The sequence below is a fragment of the Budorcas taxicolor genome, chromosome 17 (genome assembly GCF_023091745.1).
Source record: "Budorcas taxicolor isolate Tak-1 chromosome 17, Takin1.1, whole genome shotgun sequence".
NCBI lineage: Eukaryota > Metazoa > Chordata > Mammalia > Artiodactyla > Bovidae > Budorcas > Budorcas taxicolor.
In genome coordinates, this window is record NC_068926.1 from 7518021 (window position 1) to 7537345 (window position 19325).

Here is a 19325-nt window from a genome sequence, read left to right on the forward strand (position 1 = left end):
TCTCTTGCCTTGTTTAATCTGGTGTTTCTCAGAGTTACTTAATCATAGAAGCTTTTTGGTTAATACTGGTTTTGGAGATGTGCCATAGTTGAGTGAAAATTTCTAATTCTTATGAAAGGTAGAATGAACAGTGAGGCAGGAGAGATTATTTGCTACTTCCTAGTGTATTTGGGAATTAAAAAACTGTAAAGATGGTAATTCATTACCAGAAAGACGTGCATTTTGACTAATTTTTTATGGTGAAATTCACAAATTTTTCAGATACTTTAGCTCACTATGTAAAGAAACTTTAGAAAACCCAACTTAAATGTTGTTATTAATGAAAATGTAAGGAAAGCATGAGGCTAGGAGTCAATTAGTCTGATTAGAGATTTTGGCTGTGAATTAATTGTCTTTTGTTTCTCTGTAAGTAGGTGTGAAATAACTGATACATGTGACATGCCTGGTTCTTGTAAGGATTGCAGGCGAATTCTGTACCATCTCAGCCATCAGGGAAGTCCCAAGGATTAGTTATATAATGGAAATGGAAATATATCTCTATAAGTGTATTCCTAATATTTATAGAAACTATTGATGCTTTTGGGCATTCTGACAAATGCTGAAAGACAGTAAGTGGAAGGGGGAGGACAAAACTTCAAAGGGAATAATTTTCAGTTCAGAATATTAAATAGCTGCCTGGAAATTGTAGTTGTTCCTCACAGAGTTTACTTTAATTCTTTTAATTGGCATGTTTAGAATTTTTATGACTATGGAAAGTCTTTATAGTCTTTGTTAACATACTAGTGTAAGCCCAGACCAGTCTCACTGTGGGATTATGGTATAATTTTTTCAGTCTTCCCAGGGTATTTCTGATTGTAGTATATATTACAGAATGCTAAGGATTAAAAATTTCTTTTCACATCTTCTAATTTCCTTGGATTCCATGCCTTCTCCATTTGATTCTACATTGTTGTCTAGCCCAGGGGCCCCCGACCTCTGGGATCTAATGCTTGATGGTCTGAGGTGGAGCTGATGTAATAATGATAGAAATAAAGTGCACAATAAATGTGATGCTCTTGAATCATCCTGAGACTGTGTTGCCCCCAGCCCCACCCCTAGTCTAGTGGAGAAATAGTCTTCCACGGAACCAGTCCCCGGTGACAGAAAGACTGAGCAGCGCTCTCATCAGTGGGTTTTCCTTTTCTCTCGCCTTCGATATAATGAATTGAGCTTTTTTTTTTAGATTTATTTTAAGCCTTAGGATTATTAAAGACATACAGTAAAATTCATTCTTTTAGATGTATTGTTTTATTTGACAGATGGATATATTTTGGGTATCCAATACGATAATCAAGATATTGAAAACTTTATCATCCCCAAAACACCCCTTTGTGTGTGTGTGTGTGTGTGTGTTGAATTGTCCCTCTATTCTCAGCCCCTGGCAACCAATGATCTAATGTCTTTCCCTATACTTCTTTCCTTTTTAGAGTGTCATATAAATGGAATTAAACGTAGTTTCTATGTCCAGCTTCTTTGCCTTAATATAATGTTTTTGAGATTGATTCCTATTGTTAATGGTATTGACTGTTGGTTCTTTATTATTGCTGATGAGTATTCTGTTGTAGGGCTTCTCTATACAATATATATTCCCTATACAATATACTATTCTATTACATAGAATGTATATATATTGTATTATATTAATATATGTAATATATATTCTATTGTATTGTTGTACAATAGCGTGTTTATCCATTTACTAGTTGATGGACATTTGAATCACAAGTTTTGGGTGATTATGAACACAACTAAATTTTCATGTATGGATCTTTTTTGGACAAATGCTTTTATGAAATGGATTGAGCTTTTGCTGGGGTCTTGACACTTCATTATTATATTGTTGACTGCCTACCTTTTGTTTGTTTTTTTTTCTGCCTTATCTTTTGGAGAGAGATTAAGATACTACAAGTGGTACTTCAGATTTCTTGCTTTTTGCACTGGGATATAGTAAAAACTCAAGCTTATTTCGTTAATTTTTAAATTATGTAAATAATGAGTAATATTTAAACCTAATGATATGTATCCTAAGGATCCATTCATTAAATGTCAAACATAGTATGAAGATTAAAAAAGATAAAAAATATTTTTTGAAATGGTTCCTGTTTTCTGGAGTCATTTTCTATGCTATTTGAATAGAAAAGATTGATGGAAACTAGTTGAAGAAATGATTAAACCTTGTGATATGCAAAAATTATACATGATATGATTAAAATATTAGGTTAGATCATATGAAATTGTTGTCTTATAGTAAGAAACATTTGACTGGGCCACCCAGATTTATGGTAGGCTAGAAAACTCAGAATGGTTCTTAGAAGAGATAGGTCTTAAATTGGGCCTTAAGAAAATGTTAAGTTATGGTTCTTTAAATGATACAAGAAAGTAGGAAGCCAATTGCAGAGAATAGCAAAGTTAATCTATTTTTCTAAAATGAGAAATTTCTTTTGTATTAGACTAAATATTCTATAAATCCTAGGACCTGAATATATTTTTTTTACATTATAGTTTTAGAAGGGACAAGGGAAAAAGCAGTGAATTGCTGAAACGAAAAAATTCTTAACCCCCAACCCTTACTGTTGAGAGTGTTTTATAATTTATAATGAATCTTAAAATAACAGATTTCATTGCCAGTACCTGATAGTGAGGATATGTTTTAGACTCTTATGTTGTGTGAAATTCTTTGGATGCTAAATGACATTTTAAGGGTTGTAATTACTGTAATTCATAATGAACTTACTTTTTTTATTTTTTAACATTTATAGCATCTAGTCCACAATAGTCTCTACTTACATCAGTAGTAGTGAGAGAAACACCTTGCTGTCTGTAGTCAGAGAAATTAATATTCCAAGAGGGAAATACTGCTATACAGGAATTTTTATCTGAGAGTAGACCTGACATTATTAAAAGAAGTTTTATTATGTTACTGTGGTATCTGTGGTGTTGAATTTTGTGTCAGAATTGGGACTTTTTCTGTTCTGATCCTGAGGACTCACATTATTGGTGACTCTGAGAAAGGCCTCAGTTATTACAGCTGCTTATGCCATCTTTCCTTCCCTTGTGTTTACTTTTGGCCTTGCTGTTGAACATGTAAGTGTCCTTCTCATAGTGTCCCCAGTGTCTCTCAGCCTCTCTTTTGCATCTTCTGTTTCCTTCTTTCTCGCTCTCCTCCCTTCTGGGACTTTGCTCAGCTGTCTTAGTTCCTTGATAGTTTACCTAACTCTATTTTTTAACCTGTTAAGTTTTTAATTTCAATGACTGCTTATATTTTAGAAGTTCTGTTTATTGTTGTTATTTTTCAAATCTGCTGGGATATCTTCCCTCTTTTCCTTCCTAATCTTGTGTCATTTTTTCTTATTTTTTTTCTTGGAAAGTCTCAATTACATAATTTTGTAATTATTTATGATTACATACAGTTGATAATTTTTTAGTTTGAAGTTCTTGAGTACTTCATGTTATTAATAGCATGTCTACTGACTCATCTTTATGCTGTGTTGTTTTCTCTTGTGTTTTTTGATTTTGATTTGTGAGTTCATTGGAGAGAACGCAGCTTTTTCTAAGAGAATGTTAGAATGTTTCTAAGAGCCTGTGCCCTTCTAGGTTAAATTTGTGTCTTTATGCTAGCCACTCTAGGAGAACCTTCATCATGGAACCACATAAAGAAATTTTTTTTATTGTGAAGTGTATCAAACATACCAAAGATACATGTGTAAAATATATAAATGTACATAAAATACAAATACATATACCTAACAGCAGATTAGTGATAGAACAGTATTAACATCTTGGCATCTTTTTATCCCAACCAGAAAAATTATCTATGTCCTAATTTTGGTGTGAGCCATTCCTTCCCCCGCCACCTTGTAAGAAATAGTTGTCATCTCTTGTTTTTATCTTTCAACAGTTTTTTTGGGGGGAGGCCATGCTGTGTGGCATGTGGGATCTTAGTTCCCTGACTAGGGATTGAACCTGGACCTCTTGCAGTGGAAGCACTGAGTCTTAATCACTGGACCTCCAAGAAAGGCCCTTAACAATACATGTTTTATTTTGACAGATTGAGTACCAATCACAGAACTGTCTCTGTAAGGAAAAGTGCAGTCTGTCTCTATTAAATGAAAGTGCTGAGAGGAGATAAGCTGAAGAGTTTCTCCGTCATGGTCTGGCTTTTTAAAGAGTTCCTATCTGCCCTTACTGAAGTATTTAGTACGAAGCGTCACAAGTGAACCCTAGGGAATGGAGAGGTGTGAGAGTCTGCGAGGGCTGCGGTCGCATGGTGCCAGAGACCGAGTGGCTGAGACAGAGACAGGGAGTGCCTAGGTGGGCCGTGAACGGTGCATGTGCTCTGCCCGGTTTCTGCTGTACCTGCTGCAACTTTGAAAATTCAGCAAGTTTCCTGGGAAAACATGTCTTTACTTTTAAGTATTAGAATTTTCTTGTATGATAGTCTTTCCAGTTTTGAAGAGAAAAATAATTAGTTTTGGTCTATATTTGTTTCTTGGCTGTTTGAAAATACAAGTGACTTAGCCTTAATCACTAAAAAGCGTAAAACCTTTTGTTAATAAAATCATTGTGAAGAAAATAATCTTTGTGCCCAAATAAAGTTTTAATACAAAACTTGTGAAGGTTTATTTAGATTCTTTGACTAATATACTTTATAATTTCTATAATCTTGTACTTTAAACCATAACCTATACAAAGAATGTTATACCACCCTGAAGGTGGCTATAAAAATTGTTTATGAAGTTCAGGCAAAGACTAAAATATGTTGAAATGGAGAGTTTTGAAAAATGTTCCCTATAGCAATGGAGACCAAATCATGCTAAAATGCAGAAAAAGACTATACATCAGTTTCCAGGCTACATTATTCAAAAAAATACAACCATAAAAAAGGTAATAAGATTACATTTTCACATTTCATGGCTAGTAAAGTGCATTAGGCTGCTCAGATATTCATAACTTACTGTGACATTTGGGAAGATTACATTTTGTAGTGCGCAGCCATTACTACAGCTCAGATAATAACTAGCCAGCGCCTGGACTTGGATTATGATCCCTGCCTTTGGAAACAAATTTGTGTTTTGAAGGTTGATCAGCTTCAGATAACTATTAAAAGGGTTAACATGACATACTGTAGACCCTGTGCGTGCTTTTTAGGTATAATAGACATGCATACATATAGTATATCAAATATGCCACATGTGTATGTACCAATTTCTGCCATCAATTTTCTCCTTGGAAGGCATATTTTACAATGTTTAAAGCAATGGAGAAATACTTAACACACCTGTCTGGATACTGCTCTCACAGTATAAACTCAATTTAAAAGCTGCTGAAATATTTGGATGTTTTTTTGGAAATTACTTTTCAAAAATTAATTCTATAGCTGCTTGGAAGGGTGCATGTTGATGGTGATAAACACAGATCAAGATGAAAGGTTGATGTAAGTAATATTAAGGTGAAGGTAAGGCCGTTTAAGTTAGCTGCAGCTAGGTCTGTGGCCTATTGAGATCAGCGTGGAGGACACCCTCAAGTGTCTGTTGGCTCCAGTTTCTCCCCTCGCCCTCGTTCTCCATGCGCTCAGTTGCCCTTGCAGAGGCAATCACCACTTAGTTTCTTGTGTATCATTCTCAGGTATATGTTTATATGTATATGTTTTATACTCAAATTGTAGCCTACTATTCACACTTTTCTCCATTTTGATTATCTCAGCTACACAGTGTATTTTAGAGATTTTTTTTTCTGTCAGAGCTGCCTCATTATTTTCAATGACTGAATCATATTCCATTAAAACACAACGTTACTGACTTTATCATGTCTTTTCGAGGGGTATTGTTTCTTCTGTTTTCTGTTGCATGCTAAATGAAGTTCTTATATCTAACATCATTACTTAAATGTACCTGTGGAATAAATTTCTAGTTGTTAAGGTATCCATTGGTGTCTGGCTTCTGTTTAGCATAATTCTTTCTGAGATGGATTCATTTTGTTAACTTTAATCAGTAGTTCCATTGCCAAATACTTATCTCAGTTATAGCCGTTTTTAGTTTTCCTCATTATCGTCTGAAAATAATTGGAATTTAAGCTCCCTGTTCTGATATTTATACATGTTGCTGCCTTTGCACTAAATGTGACTTTTGTATCTCCAGAAATATGTCAAGTGATAGTGGTGATAGTACATCTTAGTCTTAGTTGTGACGTTCATGAAAGTCATTCCAATTTTCCTTTTTGGGCATAATGCTGACACTTTAGGTATATTTTATTATTAAAGGAAGTCTTTAAAATTAATGAGCATAGAAATTTTGATGGAAATAGAAGATGACAATTTATCTATGCCACAGTATTTACAGTTCCAGGTAAGATCCATTAATGGATGCTTAAAAGTATGATGAGAAACAATATGTTTGTGTAGTCTTGAAGTATTCTCTATAAGAAAGCTTAATAATATGAAAATGAAAGATAATAACTTTAAAACAGAAAAAATCTGACAGATACTTGAGTATGAGATCAATCTGACTTCACCAATAGTGGGACATACTGACATCAGATACCATCTGAATAATATAGCAATCAGGTATCATTTGAAGTAGTAATACACTGAGAGGGACACATGTCATCTCTATAGAGTATTTTTTACCAAAAATACACAGCTTGAATTTAAACATGAAAAATCATTCACATTAGAAGACAGTCTTTAAAATAGCTGGCAAATCCACTTGAAAAGTGTCAATATCGTGGAAGTCAAAGAATGCCTGTGTAACTTGTCATAGTTTGGAGAAGACTGAGGAGATGCTGATGCTGGCTCAGAAAAAGGATATTAGTGTGACAAGTCTTGCTATTTGAGTAAGAGCTGTAGTATTGTACCTGGCTTTAATGATTGTACTATGATGATACAATATATTCACATTAGGGTGTGCAGGAACTGGATACTGTTCTGCAATTTTTTGAAAGTCTGAAATTATTTCAGAATAAAATTAAGGACACATCAAGCGAAAAAAAAATCACGAATAATCATAAAACCAAAACAATCCCTGTTAGGAGTTCTCATGTAGCTTACAGAATTGTGGGGTCACCCTAGGGAACCAAGCATGTATACTTTGTAGCTGGGACCATGTTGCTAGAGCTAGGTCCTGCTATATAGCTAGGACCATGGGATTGGCCCAGTGACACCAAGGGAGCACAAACACGGTTGTCATCCCCTATGTCACCTGTTGCTATTGACGATGCAAAGAATCGTACATGAAAATCTCTGCCGTAGCTTTCCTGGAAGAACCAAAAGCCTTTAACACTGTGCTTGCCGAGAATTCTCATCTCCTTGCATGCAGATACTGCCTCTTGATTTTCATTTTTCCGTTCTTTCTTTTCCATGCTAGTGTGTATCTTTCACAGAACATGGGATGTGTATTCATTCCTGGCTGTAGGGAGTTTTAATTGATTCCCTAATTCTGAATCTTTTTTGCTTTTCCGAAGTAAACTCTGTTTGGTCACGTCTGTTATTTTTTGTATGAGATTTTGTTTTGTACAGTTCACTTTCTTGTAATTCTTTCCTACTTTTTGAGTTTAGTAAAACATAATGAAAACTGCATAAAAAAGAAGTGTTCAGAAGGACTGGAGTGTAGGTGAATCATATATGTAACTATTCTTTAAAATATAGAGATCTGTAGAAAAAGATAGGCCTGGGAATTCCCTGGCAGTCTAAGGACTCTGTGTTTTCACTGCTGAGGGCGTGGGTTTAATCCCTGGTTGAGGACTAAGATCCCATGAGCTGCATGGCATGGCCAAAAAAAAAGTCTGCAAAGGTAATTCTAAAAGTATTTTATTTCGTTTAAACAGTTGGGGTTTGTTAAAATTAAAAAAGACTTTGTAGGAGAATACTGGTCTCAGTACACTTTACTCTGGATGGATTTTCTAATAGCAATCTTAAATAACATTTTTTTGATTATTGGCTTTGAGTTTCTGTGAAGTTTATGTTTAAGTTGTCCTCATTATTGATAAGAGGGATCAAAATGGATAGGTATATATAATAAACCAGGAATTTGACAAGTATAAACTACAAGTTTTGTGTCCATTTTGAGCCTTTTTCAGCTTTTCATTTTTGTTGCGAGCTCATACCTTATATGGGTAGCAAAGGATGAGTTGCTATGAGTAGCTTACAGTGTTAATTGCTCAATCGTGTCCAACCCTTTGAGACCCATGGTCTGTAGCCTGCCAAGCTCCACTGTCCATGGAATTCTCCAGGCAAGAATAGTGCGTAGCTTACAGATTACCTAATTCATAGATGAAACTTTGAATTAGAAGCAGTTACAGAACTAAGTTAGATCTTCATTGAGGCTTTGCTTGTGCCTCAGATGGTAAAGAATCTGCCTGCAGTGAAAAAGACCCAGGTTCAATCTGTGGGTCGGGAAGATCCCCTGGAGGAGGAGATGACAACCCACTCCAGTATTCTTGTCTGGAGAACTGCATGGAGAGGGGAGATTGGTGGGTTACATCCACGGGGTCACAGAGAGTGGTGTCAACTGAGATCTTTATCAGTGTCAGTAGGTAGTGATTTACCTAAGACATCCTGTGTTTTTGTTGAAAATATTTCTATTTTTATATTCAAAGTCTTGACTGACTGTGCTATCTTAACATGAAGATTTCTTCCGAAGCTTGATTTTTTAGAGCTGTGTATATGTGTTTTAAAGATCTTTTAAAAGATTCATGTCAATGTATGGCAAAAACCACTATAATATTGTAAAGTAATTAGCTTCCAATTAAATTTAAAATTAAAACAAAGATCTTTTTATTGTTGTAAGGGGTAGAGAAGAATATATATGAGTAGTTACTGCCAAACTAAAGCTTTGTAATGTACTCTAGTTACATTGAAGAAATGCTAATGCTTTTAATGTATTTTTTCTTTCCACCCTCCCTGTCGCCCCCTGAAGTTGGTAGGAGGGCAGTTTGATTTAGAAATGAATTTCATTATTCAAGAAGGTGAGAGTATCATCTGCATGGTGGACCTACTGGAAAAATGTGATGTTACTTGCCAAGCAGAAGTCTGGAGCATGTTTACAGCCATTCTGAAGAAAAGTATACGAAATCTTCAAATCTGCACTGAAGTAGGCCTTGTTGAAAAAGTGCTTGGGAAAATCGAAAAAGTTGACAGTATGATTGCAGGTATGACTTTCTATAATACAGTGGTTGTGAGGAAATGAAGTTTGATTATAAGTACTGTAGTTTTCTTCTTTAGTAATATCTAAGACACTGAGCATGTGACATGTACCTGGAACTTTATTGTCTAAACTCTTAAGCAAGCACTGTATATTTTAATTCTTCAAGAAATAGAAGTAGCTTAATTATCTTACTTGTTGCTTTCCTTGTTTCCAGATCTTTTAGTTGACATGTTGGGAGTGCTGGCTAGCTACAACTTGACAGTTCGAGAACTGAAGCTGTTCTTCAGTAAACTTCAAGGAGATAAAGGACGATGGGTAAACTTAGATATTCTTTGATATTTGAAAATATTCCCCTCCCCAAACATTTTAGTGGCTTTTAAGCAGTTGATATTGCTGCGCAGGGGTTGAATGTCAGATTGAGTAGACGAGATCATTAGAGTAGCGTTTTGACTTACAGGGCTCATTTTGCTATCACATGACCCAGTTGTGGACTAAGAGAACTGAGTGTTCCAAGAAGGTTCGTAATTCGGTCCTTCTTTGAATGATTAATATTTCAAATATACATTCAACTTTTACTAGAGGAAAAGGCTAAGGACAGAGAAATAAAAATGTTGGGTAGCAGCACCTAGCTTTTCTATCAATCTGAGTAGTTTTAAGTGTGGCCCTTAAACTTGAACAACCCACTCAGTGAACCAAAAGTCATGTTGTTTATTGGATCTCCCCTCCTTAGGTGCATTTTCATGGTCCTTTGCAAGGGATGGAATTGGTCAGTTCAGTACAGTTGCTCAGTTGTGTCTGACTCTTTGCGACCCCATGGACTGCAGTATGCCAGGCTTCCCTCTCCATCACCAACTCCCTGAGCTTACTCAAACTCATGTCCAGTGAGTCGGTGATGCCATCCAACATCTCATCCTCTGTTGTCTCCTTCTGCTCCCACCTTCAGTCTTCCCCAGCATCAGGGTCTTTTCCAGTGAGTCAGTTCTTGACATAAGGTGGCCAAAGTATTGGAGTTTCAGCTTCAGAATCAGTCCTTCCAATGAATATTTAGGACTGATCTCCTCTAGGATGGACTGGTTGGATCTCCTTGCGGTCCAAGGGACTGTCAAGAGTCTTCTCCAACACCACAGTTCAAAAGCATCAATTCTTCGGTGCTCAGCTTTCTTTATAGTCCAACTCTTACATCCATACATGACTACTGGAAAAACCAAAGCTTTGGCTAGATGGACCTTTGTTGGCAAAGTAATGTCTCAACTTTTTAATATGCTGTCTATGTTGGTCATAACTTTTCTTCCAAGGAGCAAGCATCTTTTAATTTCATGGCTGCAGTCACCATCTGCAGTGGTTTTGGAGCTGAAGAAATAAACTCTGTCACTTTCAAATGTTTCCCCATCTATTAGTCATGAAGTAATGGGACTGGATGCCATGATCTTAGTTTTCTCAATGTTGAATTTTAAGCCAACTTTTTCACTCTCTTCTTTCACTTTCATCAAGAGGCTCTTTATCTTCTTCGCTTTTTGCCATAAGGGTTGTGTCATCTGCATATCTGAGGTTATTGATATTTCTACCAGCCATCTTGATTCCAGCTTGTGCTTCCTCCAGCCCAGCGTTTCTCATGATGTACTCTGCATAGAGGTTAAATAAGCAGGGTGACAATATACAGCCTTGACGTACTCCTTTTCCTATTTGGAACCAGTCTGTTGTTCCATGTCCAGTTCTAACTGTTGCTTCCTGACCTGCATACAGATTTCTCAGAGGCAGGTCAAGTGGTCTGGTATTCCCATCTCTTTCAGAATTTTCCAGTTTGTTGTGATCCACACAGTCAAAGGCTTTGGCATAGTCAATAAAACAGAAGTAGATGTTTTTCTGGAACTCTCTCGCTCTTTCAATGATTGAATGGATGTTAGCAATTTAATCTCTGGTTCCTCTGCCTTTTCTAAATCCAGTTTGAACATCTGGAAGATCTCGGTTCACGTATTGTTGAAGCCTGGCTTGGAGAATTTTGAACTCCAGGTGCCTCATCAACCTGTTTATTTACCGTTTAGTTACTTACCCCTAGGGAAATACTAGTAAATATTTTCTCCATTTTTGTTGCATTTCTAGGCTTATTATAGAGCTCTTTAGAAATCGTTACCTACAGCAGCTTCCTCAGCCTGTTGATCCTTAATCCAGTTCTGTTTGAGTATATCTAAGTTTGTGCTCTGCCATTATACAGTATTATATTAAAATGATTAGACTCTCTAGCTTCTTTGTATCAAACTTTAGTTCTCTGCTTCCCGTTAAGGTTTTTTTTAATTACTAATTTGAAGTGATTTTATTATGTTTCTTGGTGAAGTTTACCTTGTATTTATTCTTACTAGGTGTTCTTGCATCTGTGGGATTATAATTTTCATCCAGTTTGGAAACATTTTGGTCATTATTTCTCCAAATATCATTTTTTTGCCCTCTCCCACTCCTTCTGGGACTCTCATTACATGTTGGTTAATCTTCTCTGCATTGTACCTTAGGTCACTGAGATCTAATCACTTTTTTTTTGAAGTCTTTTCTCTTTGTGCTTCATTTTAAATTGCTTTTATTGCTGTATTTTTAAGATCTTTTCTTCTACAGTTTTGTTACTATCCATTAAACTTTTCAGCTTTCAGATACTTTTAATGTCTCTAAATTCTGTTTGTTTCTTCTTAAAATAGCTTTCATTTTTTCCCCTCATTCATATTTTTTTCTTTAAATCTTTGGAAATATATAACATATTAATAGCTGCTTTAATGTTCTTACTCAGTAATTCTGTCATCTTTGTATTTTCTAGGTCCGCTTTTTACTTGCTCATTGTGCTTTTAGTTATAGGTCCTGTTTTCTAGTTTCCTTATGTTAGTGATTTTAGACATAGTGATGTCAGTCATAGCTCGTGGTGACCAAGTGCCTTTTGCTGGATTTTGTTACGGTTCTTATAGGATAGTTACACTGTTGTTTGCAGGCAGATCAGTTGCTTGTGGTCCTTGTCGTCAGTCCGTCCGTCCAGGGGCTCAGTCGTGGCCCCCTCTTGGCGACCCCATGGACTGCAGCACGCCAGTAGTCCTTTCAGGCTACTTTAAAGTTGTTTTGGGTCACGTCTAGATTGGCTGTCGCTCTCAGGCAAAGTCTGCCTTACTATTCTGGCCTCACTTTTGTAGAGTCTCTGTGAATGACCTTGAGTCAGACACGAGGCAAGAGGTAGTATAAGCCTGTGCTTCTACTCACAGTGCTGGTGAGCTCTCAGTGATTCCTGGCTCTGTATTAGCTCTGGGAGTTCTTTGACTGATGGCTGTTAAAACCCCACCTTGTGGACTTTTAAGGTAGGAATGCAGTTTGGTATTACGTCAAAGGGTCAGTGAAGATTTCTAGAGTCTCTTCTTTGCCTTGGCCCTTCCTCTGTAGTATTCTGCCTGACGGTTCTGTCCGCCTCAGACTACCCGTTCTCCAGTTTCTGCCTCATTGACTCAATGAGACTCTTAAGTTCTGTTTGATTTCCCTCCCCCGTGCAGTGATCTGTGATATGGAAATTGACTCCAGCTGAAAAGTCTGGGAATATCATGACTTGTTTTCTTTCCCTTTCTCAAGGATCACAGTCTTGAGCTACCTCTTGTCCATGTCTCAAAACAGTTTTAGTTTCGTACATTTTGTCCAGTTTTCTAGTTGTTTATGGTGACTTGGTTATTGTAGGTCCTGTTGCTGTGTCATGTTCAGAAGAATACTGGTTTATGTTCAAATAATTTATTCTGAATATATAATTAAAATATTTTTATTATATTGGTGTATAGAGAAAACTATAAGAAAATAGCAAAGAATATGAACAGATATTCATTTTCAGGGATAGAAACCCCATAATCAAATATATGCTAAACCACTAATAATTAGAGATGTTCAGATTAAAACAATATTGATATGTGATATCAGTAGTATCAAGAATTATAAATTGGAAAATAGCAAGTATAAGTGGAGGACAGAGTTATTTTTAACCTCTGAGGATGTTCAGAAGCATTATTTTTGATGGCAGTGAATTGTCAACATGTATGTTTATCTTAGGAGAGTAGCTAGGTAAGTGTATTGGATGCATAGAATAGATTATTATATAGCAGGTAGAATTAATGCATAGAGTAAAATGGACTTCCCAGGTGGCTCTAGTGCCTACCAGTGAAGGAGATATAAGAGATGTGGGTTTGATCCCTGGGTTGGGAAGGTCCTCTGGAGGAGGGCATGGCAACCCACTCCAGTATTCTTGCCTGGAGAAACCCATGGACAGAGGAAGCTGATGGGCTGTGGATCATAGCCCATAGCCCATGATCAGCTAAGGTTCACAAAGAATTGGATATGACTGAAGCAACTTTGCTCATCGAGTAAAATGAATAGATATCAAAAAGCGGGAAGAAAGTGAAAAATAGAATGATATATCTAACCCAGTCAGTTCAGTTGCTTGGTCGTGTCTGTCTCTTTGTGACCCCATGGACTGGAGCACGCCAGACTTCCCTGTCCATCACCAACTCCCGGAGCCTGCTCAAAGTCAGGTCCATCAAGTTGGTGATGTCTGCCAACCATCTCATCCTCTGTCGTCCCCTTCTCCTTCTGTCTTCAATCTTTCCCAGCATCAGAACTTTTCCAGTGAGTCAGTTCTTTGCATCAGGTGGTCAAAGTATTGGAGTTTCAGCTTCAGCATCAGTCCTTCCAATGAATATTCAGGACTGATTTCCTTTAGGATGGACTGGTTGGATCTCCTTGCAGTCCAAGGGCTCTCAAGAGTCTTCTCCAACACCACAGTTCAAAAGCATCAATTCTTCTGCGCTCAGCTTTCTTTATAGTCCAACTCTTACATCCATACATGACCACTGGAAAAACCAAAGATTTGACTAGATCGACCTTTTTGGCAAAGTAATGAATGTCTCTGCTCTTTAATATGCTGTCTATGTTGGTCATAACTTTTCTTCCAAGGAGCAAGTAATTTCATGGCTGCAGTCACCACCTGCAGTGATTTTGGTGGCCAAGAAAATAAAGTCTGTCACTGTTTCCCCATCTATCTGCCATGAAGTGATAGGACTGGATGCCATGATCTTCGTTTTTTGAATGTTGAGTTTTAAGCTAGCTTTTACATTCTCCTCTTTTACTTTCATCAAGAGGCTCTTTAGTTCCTCTTGGCTTTCTGCCATAATGATGTTGTCATCTGCATATCCAAGATTATTGATATTTCTCCTGGCAGTCTTGATTCCAGCTAATACTTCATCTAGTCTGGCATTTTGCATGATGTAATCTGTATAGAAGTTACATAAGCAAGGTGACAATATACAGTCTTGACTATATATTGATTATATTTAAAATTAAAGTATAATTTTAGTTCAGTTTATTTCAGTCGCTCAGTCGTGTCTGACTCTTTGCAACCCCATGAGCCACAGCACTCCAGGCTTCCCTGTCCATTACCAACTCCCGGAGTTTACCCAAACTCATGTTCATTGAGTCGATGATGCCATCCAATCATCTCATCCTTTGTCATCCCCTTCTCCTCCTGCCTCAATCTTTTCCAGCATCAGGGTCTTTTCAAATGAGTCAGCTGTTCGCATCAGGTGGCCAAAGTATTGGAGTTTCAGCTTTAGCATCAGTCCTTCCAATGAACACCCAGGACTGATCTCCTTCAGAATGGACTGGTTGGACCTCCTTAAAGTCCAAGGGACTCTCAAGAGTCTCCTCCAACATCACAGTTCAAAAGCATCAATTCTTCTGTGCTCAGCTTTCTTTATAGTCCAACTCTCACATCCATACATGACCACTGGAAAAATCATAGCCTTGACTAGATGGACCTTTGTTGGCAAAGTAATGTCTCTGCTTTTTAATATGCTGTCTAGGTTGGTCATAACTTCCCTTCCAAGGAGTCAGCATCTTTTAATTTCATGGCTGCAGTCACCATCTGCAGTGATTTTGGAGCCCTCCAAAATAAAATCAGCCACTGTTTCCACTGTTGCCCCATCTATTTGCCATGAAGTGATGGGACCACATGCCATGGTCTTAGTTTTCTGAATGTTCATCTTTACGCCAACTTTTTTACTCTCCTCTTTCACTTTCATCAAGAGGCTCTTTAGTTCTTCTTCACTTTCTGCTATGAGAGTGGTGTCATCTGCATAGCTGAGGTTATTGACATTTCTACCAGCCATCTTGATTCCAGCTTGTGCTTCCTCCAGCCCAGCGTTTCTCATGATGTACTCTGCATAGAAGTTAAATAAACAGGATGACAATATACAGCCTTGACGTACTCCTTTTCCTATTTGGAACCAGTCTGTTGTTCCATGTCCAGTTCTAACTGTTGCTTCCTAACCTGCATATAGATTTCTCAAGAGGCAGGTCAGGTGGTCTGGTATTCCCATATCTTTCAGAATTATACTTAAAATTTAAGTAAAGATTATACTTAAAATTTAAAAGATGTTGGGTTAGACATATATTATCTAATATATAGTATCTAATATATATAACCCAACATCTTTTAAATTTTAAGTATAATCACACAGATACACATTTTTGAAGGTCAACATATAAAACGATTAAGCAGGATTTCCTTGGTGATCCAGTGATTTAGAATCTACCTTGCAATGTTGGGAACCCACATTCTGAAGAGCAGCTAGTCCTGTGTACTGCAGCTATTGCAGAAAATCTGTGTTACATTGAAAGATCCTGCAGGACGCCTGATGCAGCCAAATAAATAAATATTAAAGAAACAGATTAAACACATTGAGCTTAAGGGTATAGTTATAGGGGATAGGGCTTCCCTGGTGGCTCAGAGGTTGAAGCGTCTGCCTGCAAAGCGGGAGACCTGGGTTCTATCCCTGGGTTGGGAAGATCCCCTAGAGAAGGAAATGGCAACTCACCCCAATATTCTTGCCTGGAGAATCCCATGGACGGAGGAGTCTGGTGGGCTACAGTCCACAGGGTCGCAAAGAGTCAGACACAAGTGAGCGAGCGACTTGACTTAACTTATAGGGGATAGAGGGAAAAAATAATGAACTATTAATAAAACAAGAGCAGGGCTTTTTCAGTTATTATGTAGCTTTGATATCACATTAATGCAGTGAAAAATCCCTGTATTTAAATGTGTTTGCCTTTTTGATTATTACTTCAGCATAGATTTTTACGTATGGAACTAGTGTATCAGTTTCTAATGATTCTTGAAATATGAATACTAAAATTATTTTCTGAGAGGCTTTCCTAGTATACAGCCCCCTAGCAGCATCTGTGGAGCAAAGTGCTACTCTTGTGTCCTTTTTAATAGGTTGATAAAAAAGGAAAATTTGAGGAGTGATTTCTGTAGATGAAACTGTTACAATATTATATTTTTATTTTTGACTGTAGATTATTTTTGGTAATTTCATTTTAGAATTTACTTAACACAATGTGATTATAGTAACTTATTACACTTTTATAATTGAACAGTGTGGTTAAGTGAAAATTTCTTGATCAACCTTATTAATGCCACTTGCCACTTAGCTTTTGGATGAAAGATTGCCAAACTCTTTTAGTTAGGTTTCTTTTGGCTGTGCTGGGTGGATCTTTGTTGCTGCTCGGGCTTTTCTCTGGTTCTGGTGAGCAGGGTTCTCGTTGCCGTGGCTTCTCTTGTTGGGGAGCACAGGCTCTTAGGTGTTGGGGCTTCAGTAGTTGTGGTATGTGGCCTCAGTAATTGTGGCGCATGGGCTTAGTTGCTCTGTGGCATGTGGAATCTTCCCAGATCAGGGATCATGTCTTCTGCATTGGCAGGCAGAGTCTTTACCGCTGGGCCACCAGGGAAGCCCCTAGATAGTTATTCATGATAATTTAGACCAGGTGCCCAATAAGATGAAGGCAAGACTGTGATTTCATTTGTAGTTTGACACTGTTTTGAACTTTAACTTTTAAGAGGAATGCACTACACATTATTTTGTTTGCTTGCAAACTGATTTAAATTACTATCTTGTCCTTTGCTTTTCCTTGCAAATGTAAATACACTTTTTTGTTTTAGCTGTTGGTTGTTGAAAGCATTAGAGGAGACTTGTGGATCAAAGAATCATTAATCAAACAAATGTAATGTTACAACTTTTATACATGCTCCATTGTAGAAACATGTTGTAGAATGATATATGGTAGGGAGATTTGATCTGTTTTCAGAGGTCAGGACAGAGTGCCCTGGGAAGTGACCATTAAGATGAGCTTAAAGTTTGGGTAGATTTCTTTAGTTAAGGCAGGGGAGGACTGGGAGTGGTGAATAGTCCTCATGAGAACATTTTAAGGAGAATAGTTTGTGCTCAGGCTCTGTTAGGGGAAAAAGTCGTTATAGATGGAGTGCAGTTAAGGATCTTTTGGGTCATGTTAAGGATTCTGGTCTTTTCTTTTAAAGGCAGTGAGAAGCTACTGGAGACATAGTTATATAAAGTTGAAAGTGTAGTGATTAAAAGCTTGGACTCTGGAATCAGATTGAGTTCTCATCCCACTTACTACCTGTATGACCTTGGATATGTTCCTCTGCCTCAAGTTCCTCCTTTGTAAAATGGGATGATAATAACCCCTAGCATGGTTATGAGGCTAAAATATTTTACTGTTTTTAAAGTGCCTTTAACAATGGGACTTGATGAGCATTATTTTTTGGTGAGATTAAAAAGTGTTTTAAAAAGGGATGAGAGGTGGGATGATGTAGTTTGTAATTTTAAAACGTCGTTTTTGCTGCAGTGAAGTGCTGTGTGTCAGATGCTGCCGGCTCATATTTTTCTAGCACCTTCCACAGAACAGTGGCATAGAGTGTGTTATTTTTTTAAGATAGTTGAAAATACCCATTTTTGGATATTATATATGCTTTTTTAGCTTATGGAATTATTATTTTGGGGTATATTCAAGTATGTCTATTTTAAAAGTATGTATTTTTGTTCTGTGGTGAGTAATGTGGCTAATGAATCGCTGATTATTTTCATAGCCTCCGCATGCTGGAAAGTTGCTGTCTGTGTTAAAGCACATGCCGCAGAAGTATGGTCCTGATGCCTTTTTCAACTTTCCAGGAAAGAGCGCTGCAGTAAGTAGATCTTAATGAGGAAATCATCTGAAGCTCTTCCCTTTGCCTCCTGAAAGTCTGGCCCTGTAAGCATTCTTGACAGGTTCTGTGTTGGGTGGAAACTGTGTACAGCCTAACTCAGTCCTTAAAACAGTACTGCTTGTTCCTTTGTCCTGACTGTTTTAGAGGGGAAGAAATAGAGGCTTTAAGAAACTAAGAAAGCTGCACATTCACCCCTTGGGGTCTCAATGGAATAAGAACCCAATTCTTTTCAACATAAGCCATGTTTTCTTATGAATTTTTATCTCTGCATTCTGAAATAGAAATTTATATAGAGCACTTTCACTTTTATCTTTCTTTAGTGTTATATTTCCTTAGTTCTGTTTCTTTTGCACCTGATGTGTAAGTTGAGAGTAACTGAGAAACTTTCTAGGCAGGTTTTTCTGACTTGTGAGTTTCCATATTGTATGAGTCTCAGCATTCTTGTAAACTGTTAGTCACTTTACACATAAGACAATGTATGGCAGTGATATCTGTAATGTTTCAAAATATTATATGATTACATTATATAATATATATGTGTTATTTATGGAAGCTTTTTCACATCCTCTTTATTACATTGGTCTGCCTGTTATAAGCAAGTGTTTTAAAGTTATCTTTTATTCATTTTTTATTTTTGTTCTCATAATATCCTACCTTTTATGGCCTCTGTGTAGTCAGGCAATATCTGCAGAAAGAAGAGAGTGTTTTAAAAGAACATTTATGATATTTGAGTGTTTCACAAACATTGTACAGTTTCCTTTGGAAGGTTTTATTGCTCATGTTATTTTTTCTAATTTTTCCTTAATACCTTTTAGATTTGAAGCTTTCCAGAATAGTTTGCTCACTTGGCATTGAGTTTATCATTTGTCTCCCAGCATAAAAAAATATTCTTAGGAGATAAAAGTATTCTTATTAGAGAAACCTTTTTTTAATGCATGTTTTAAGTTTATTATTTATATTTATTTGAGATTGTTACATGTCTATTACATTTTCTTGTATGTATCTTGAAATTCGGCCAGTTGAACCACACGACTTTTGGAGCTTTCAGAGAATAGATGTTTTAAATATATTCATTGACTCATTTT

At 36.9% G+C, this 19325-nt stretch overlaps 1 protein-coding gene across 1 annotated transcript in view; it reads left to right on the forward strand.

Moving 5' to 3' along the window:
• Nucleotides 1–19325, forward strand: part of LRBA (LPS responsive beige-like anchor protein) — a 746337-nt gene that overhangs the window by 71832 nt on the left and 655180 nt on the right. Inside the window, exons 2-4 of the mRNA XM_052655100.1 lie at nucleotides 8952–9183; nucleotides 9394–9494; nucleotides 18124–18219. Coding sequence (XP_052511060.1) covers nucleotides 8952–9183; nucleotides 9394–9494; nucleotides 18124–18219 — 429 coding nt within the window. The remainder of the gene's footprint in view (nucleotides 1–8951; nucleotides 9184–9393; nucleotides 9495–18123; nucleotides 18220–19325) is intronic.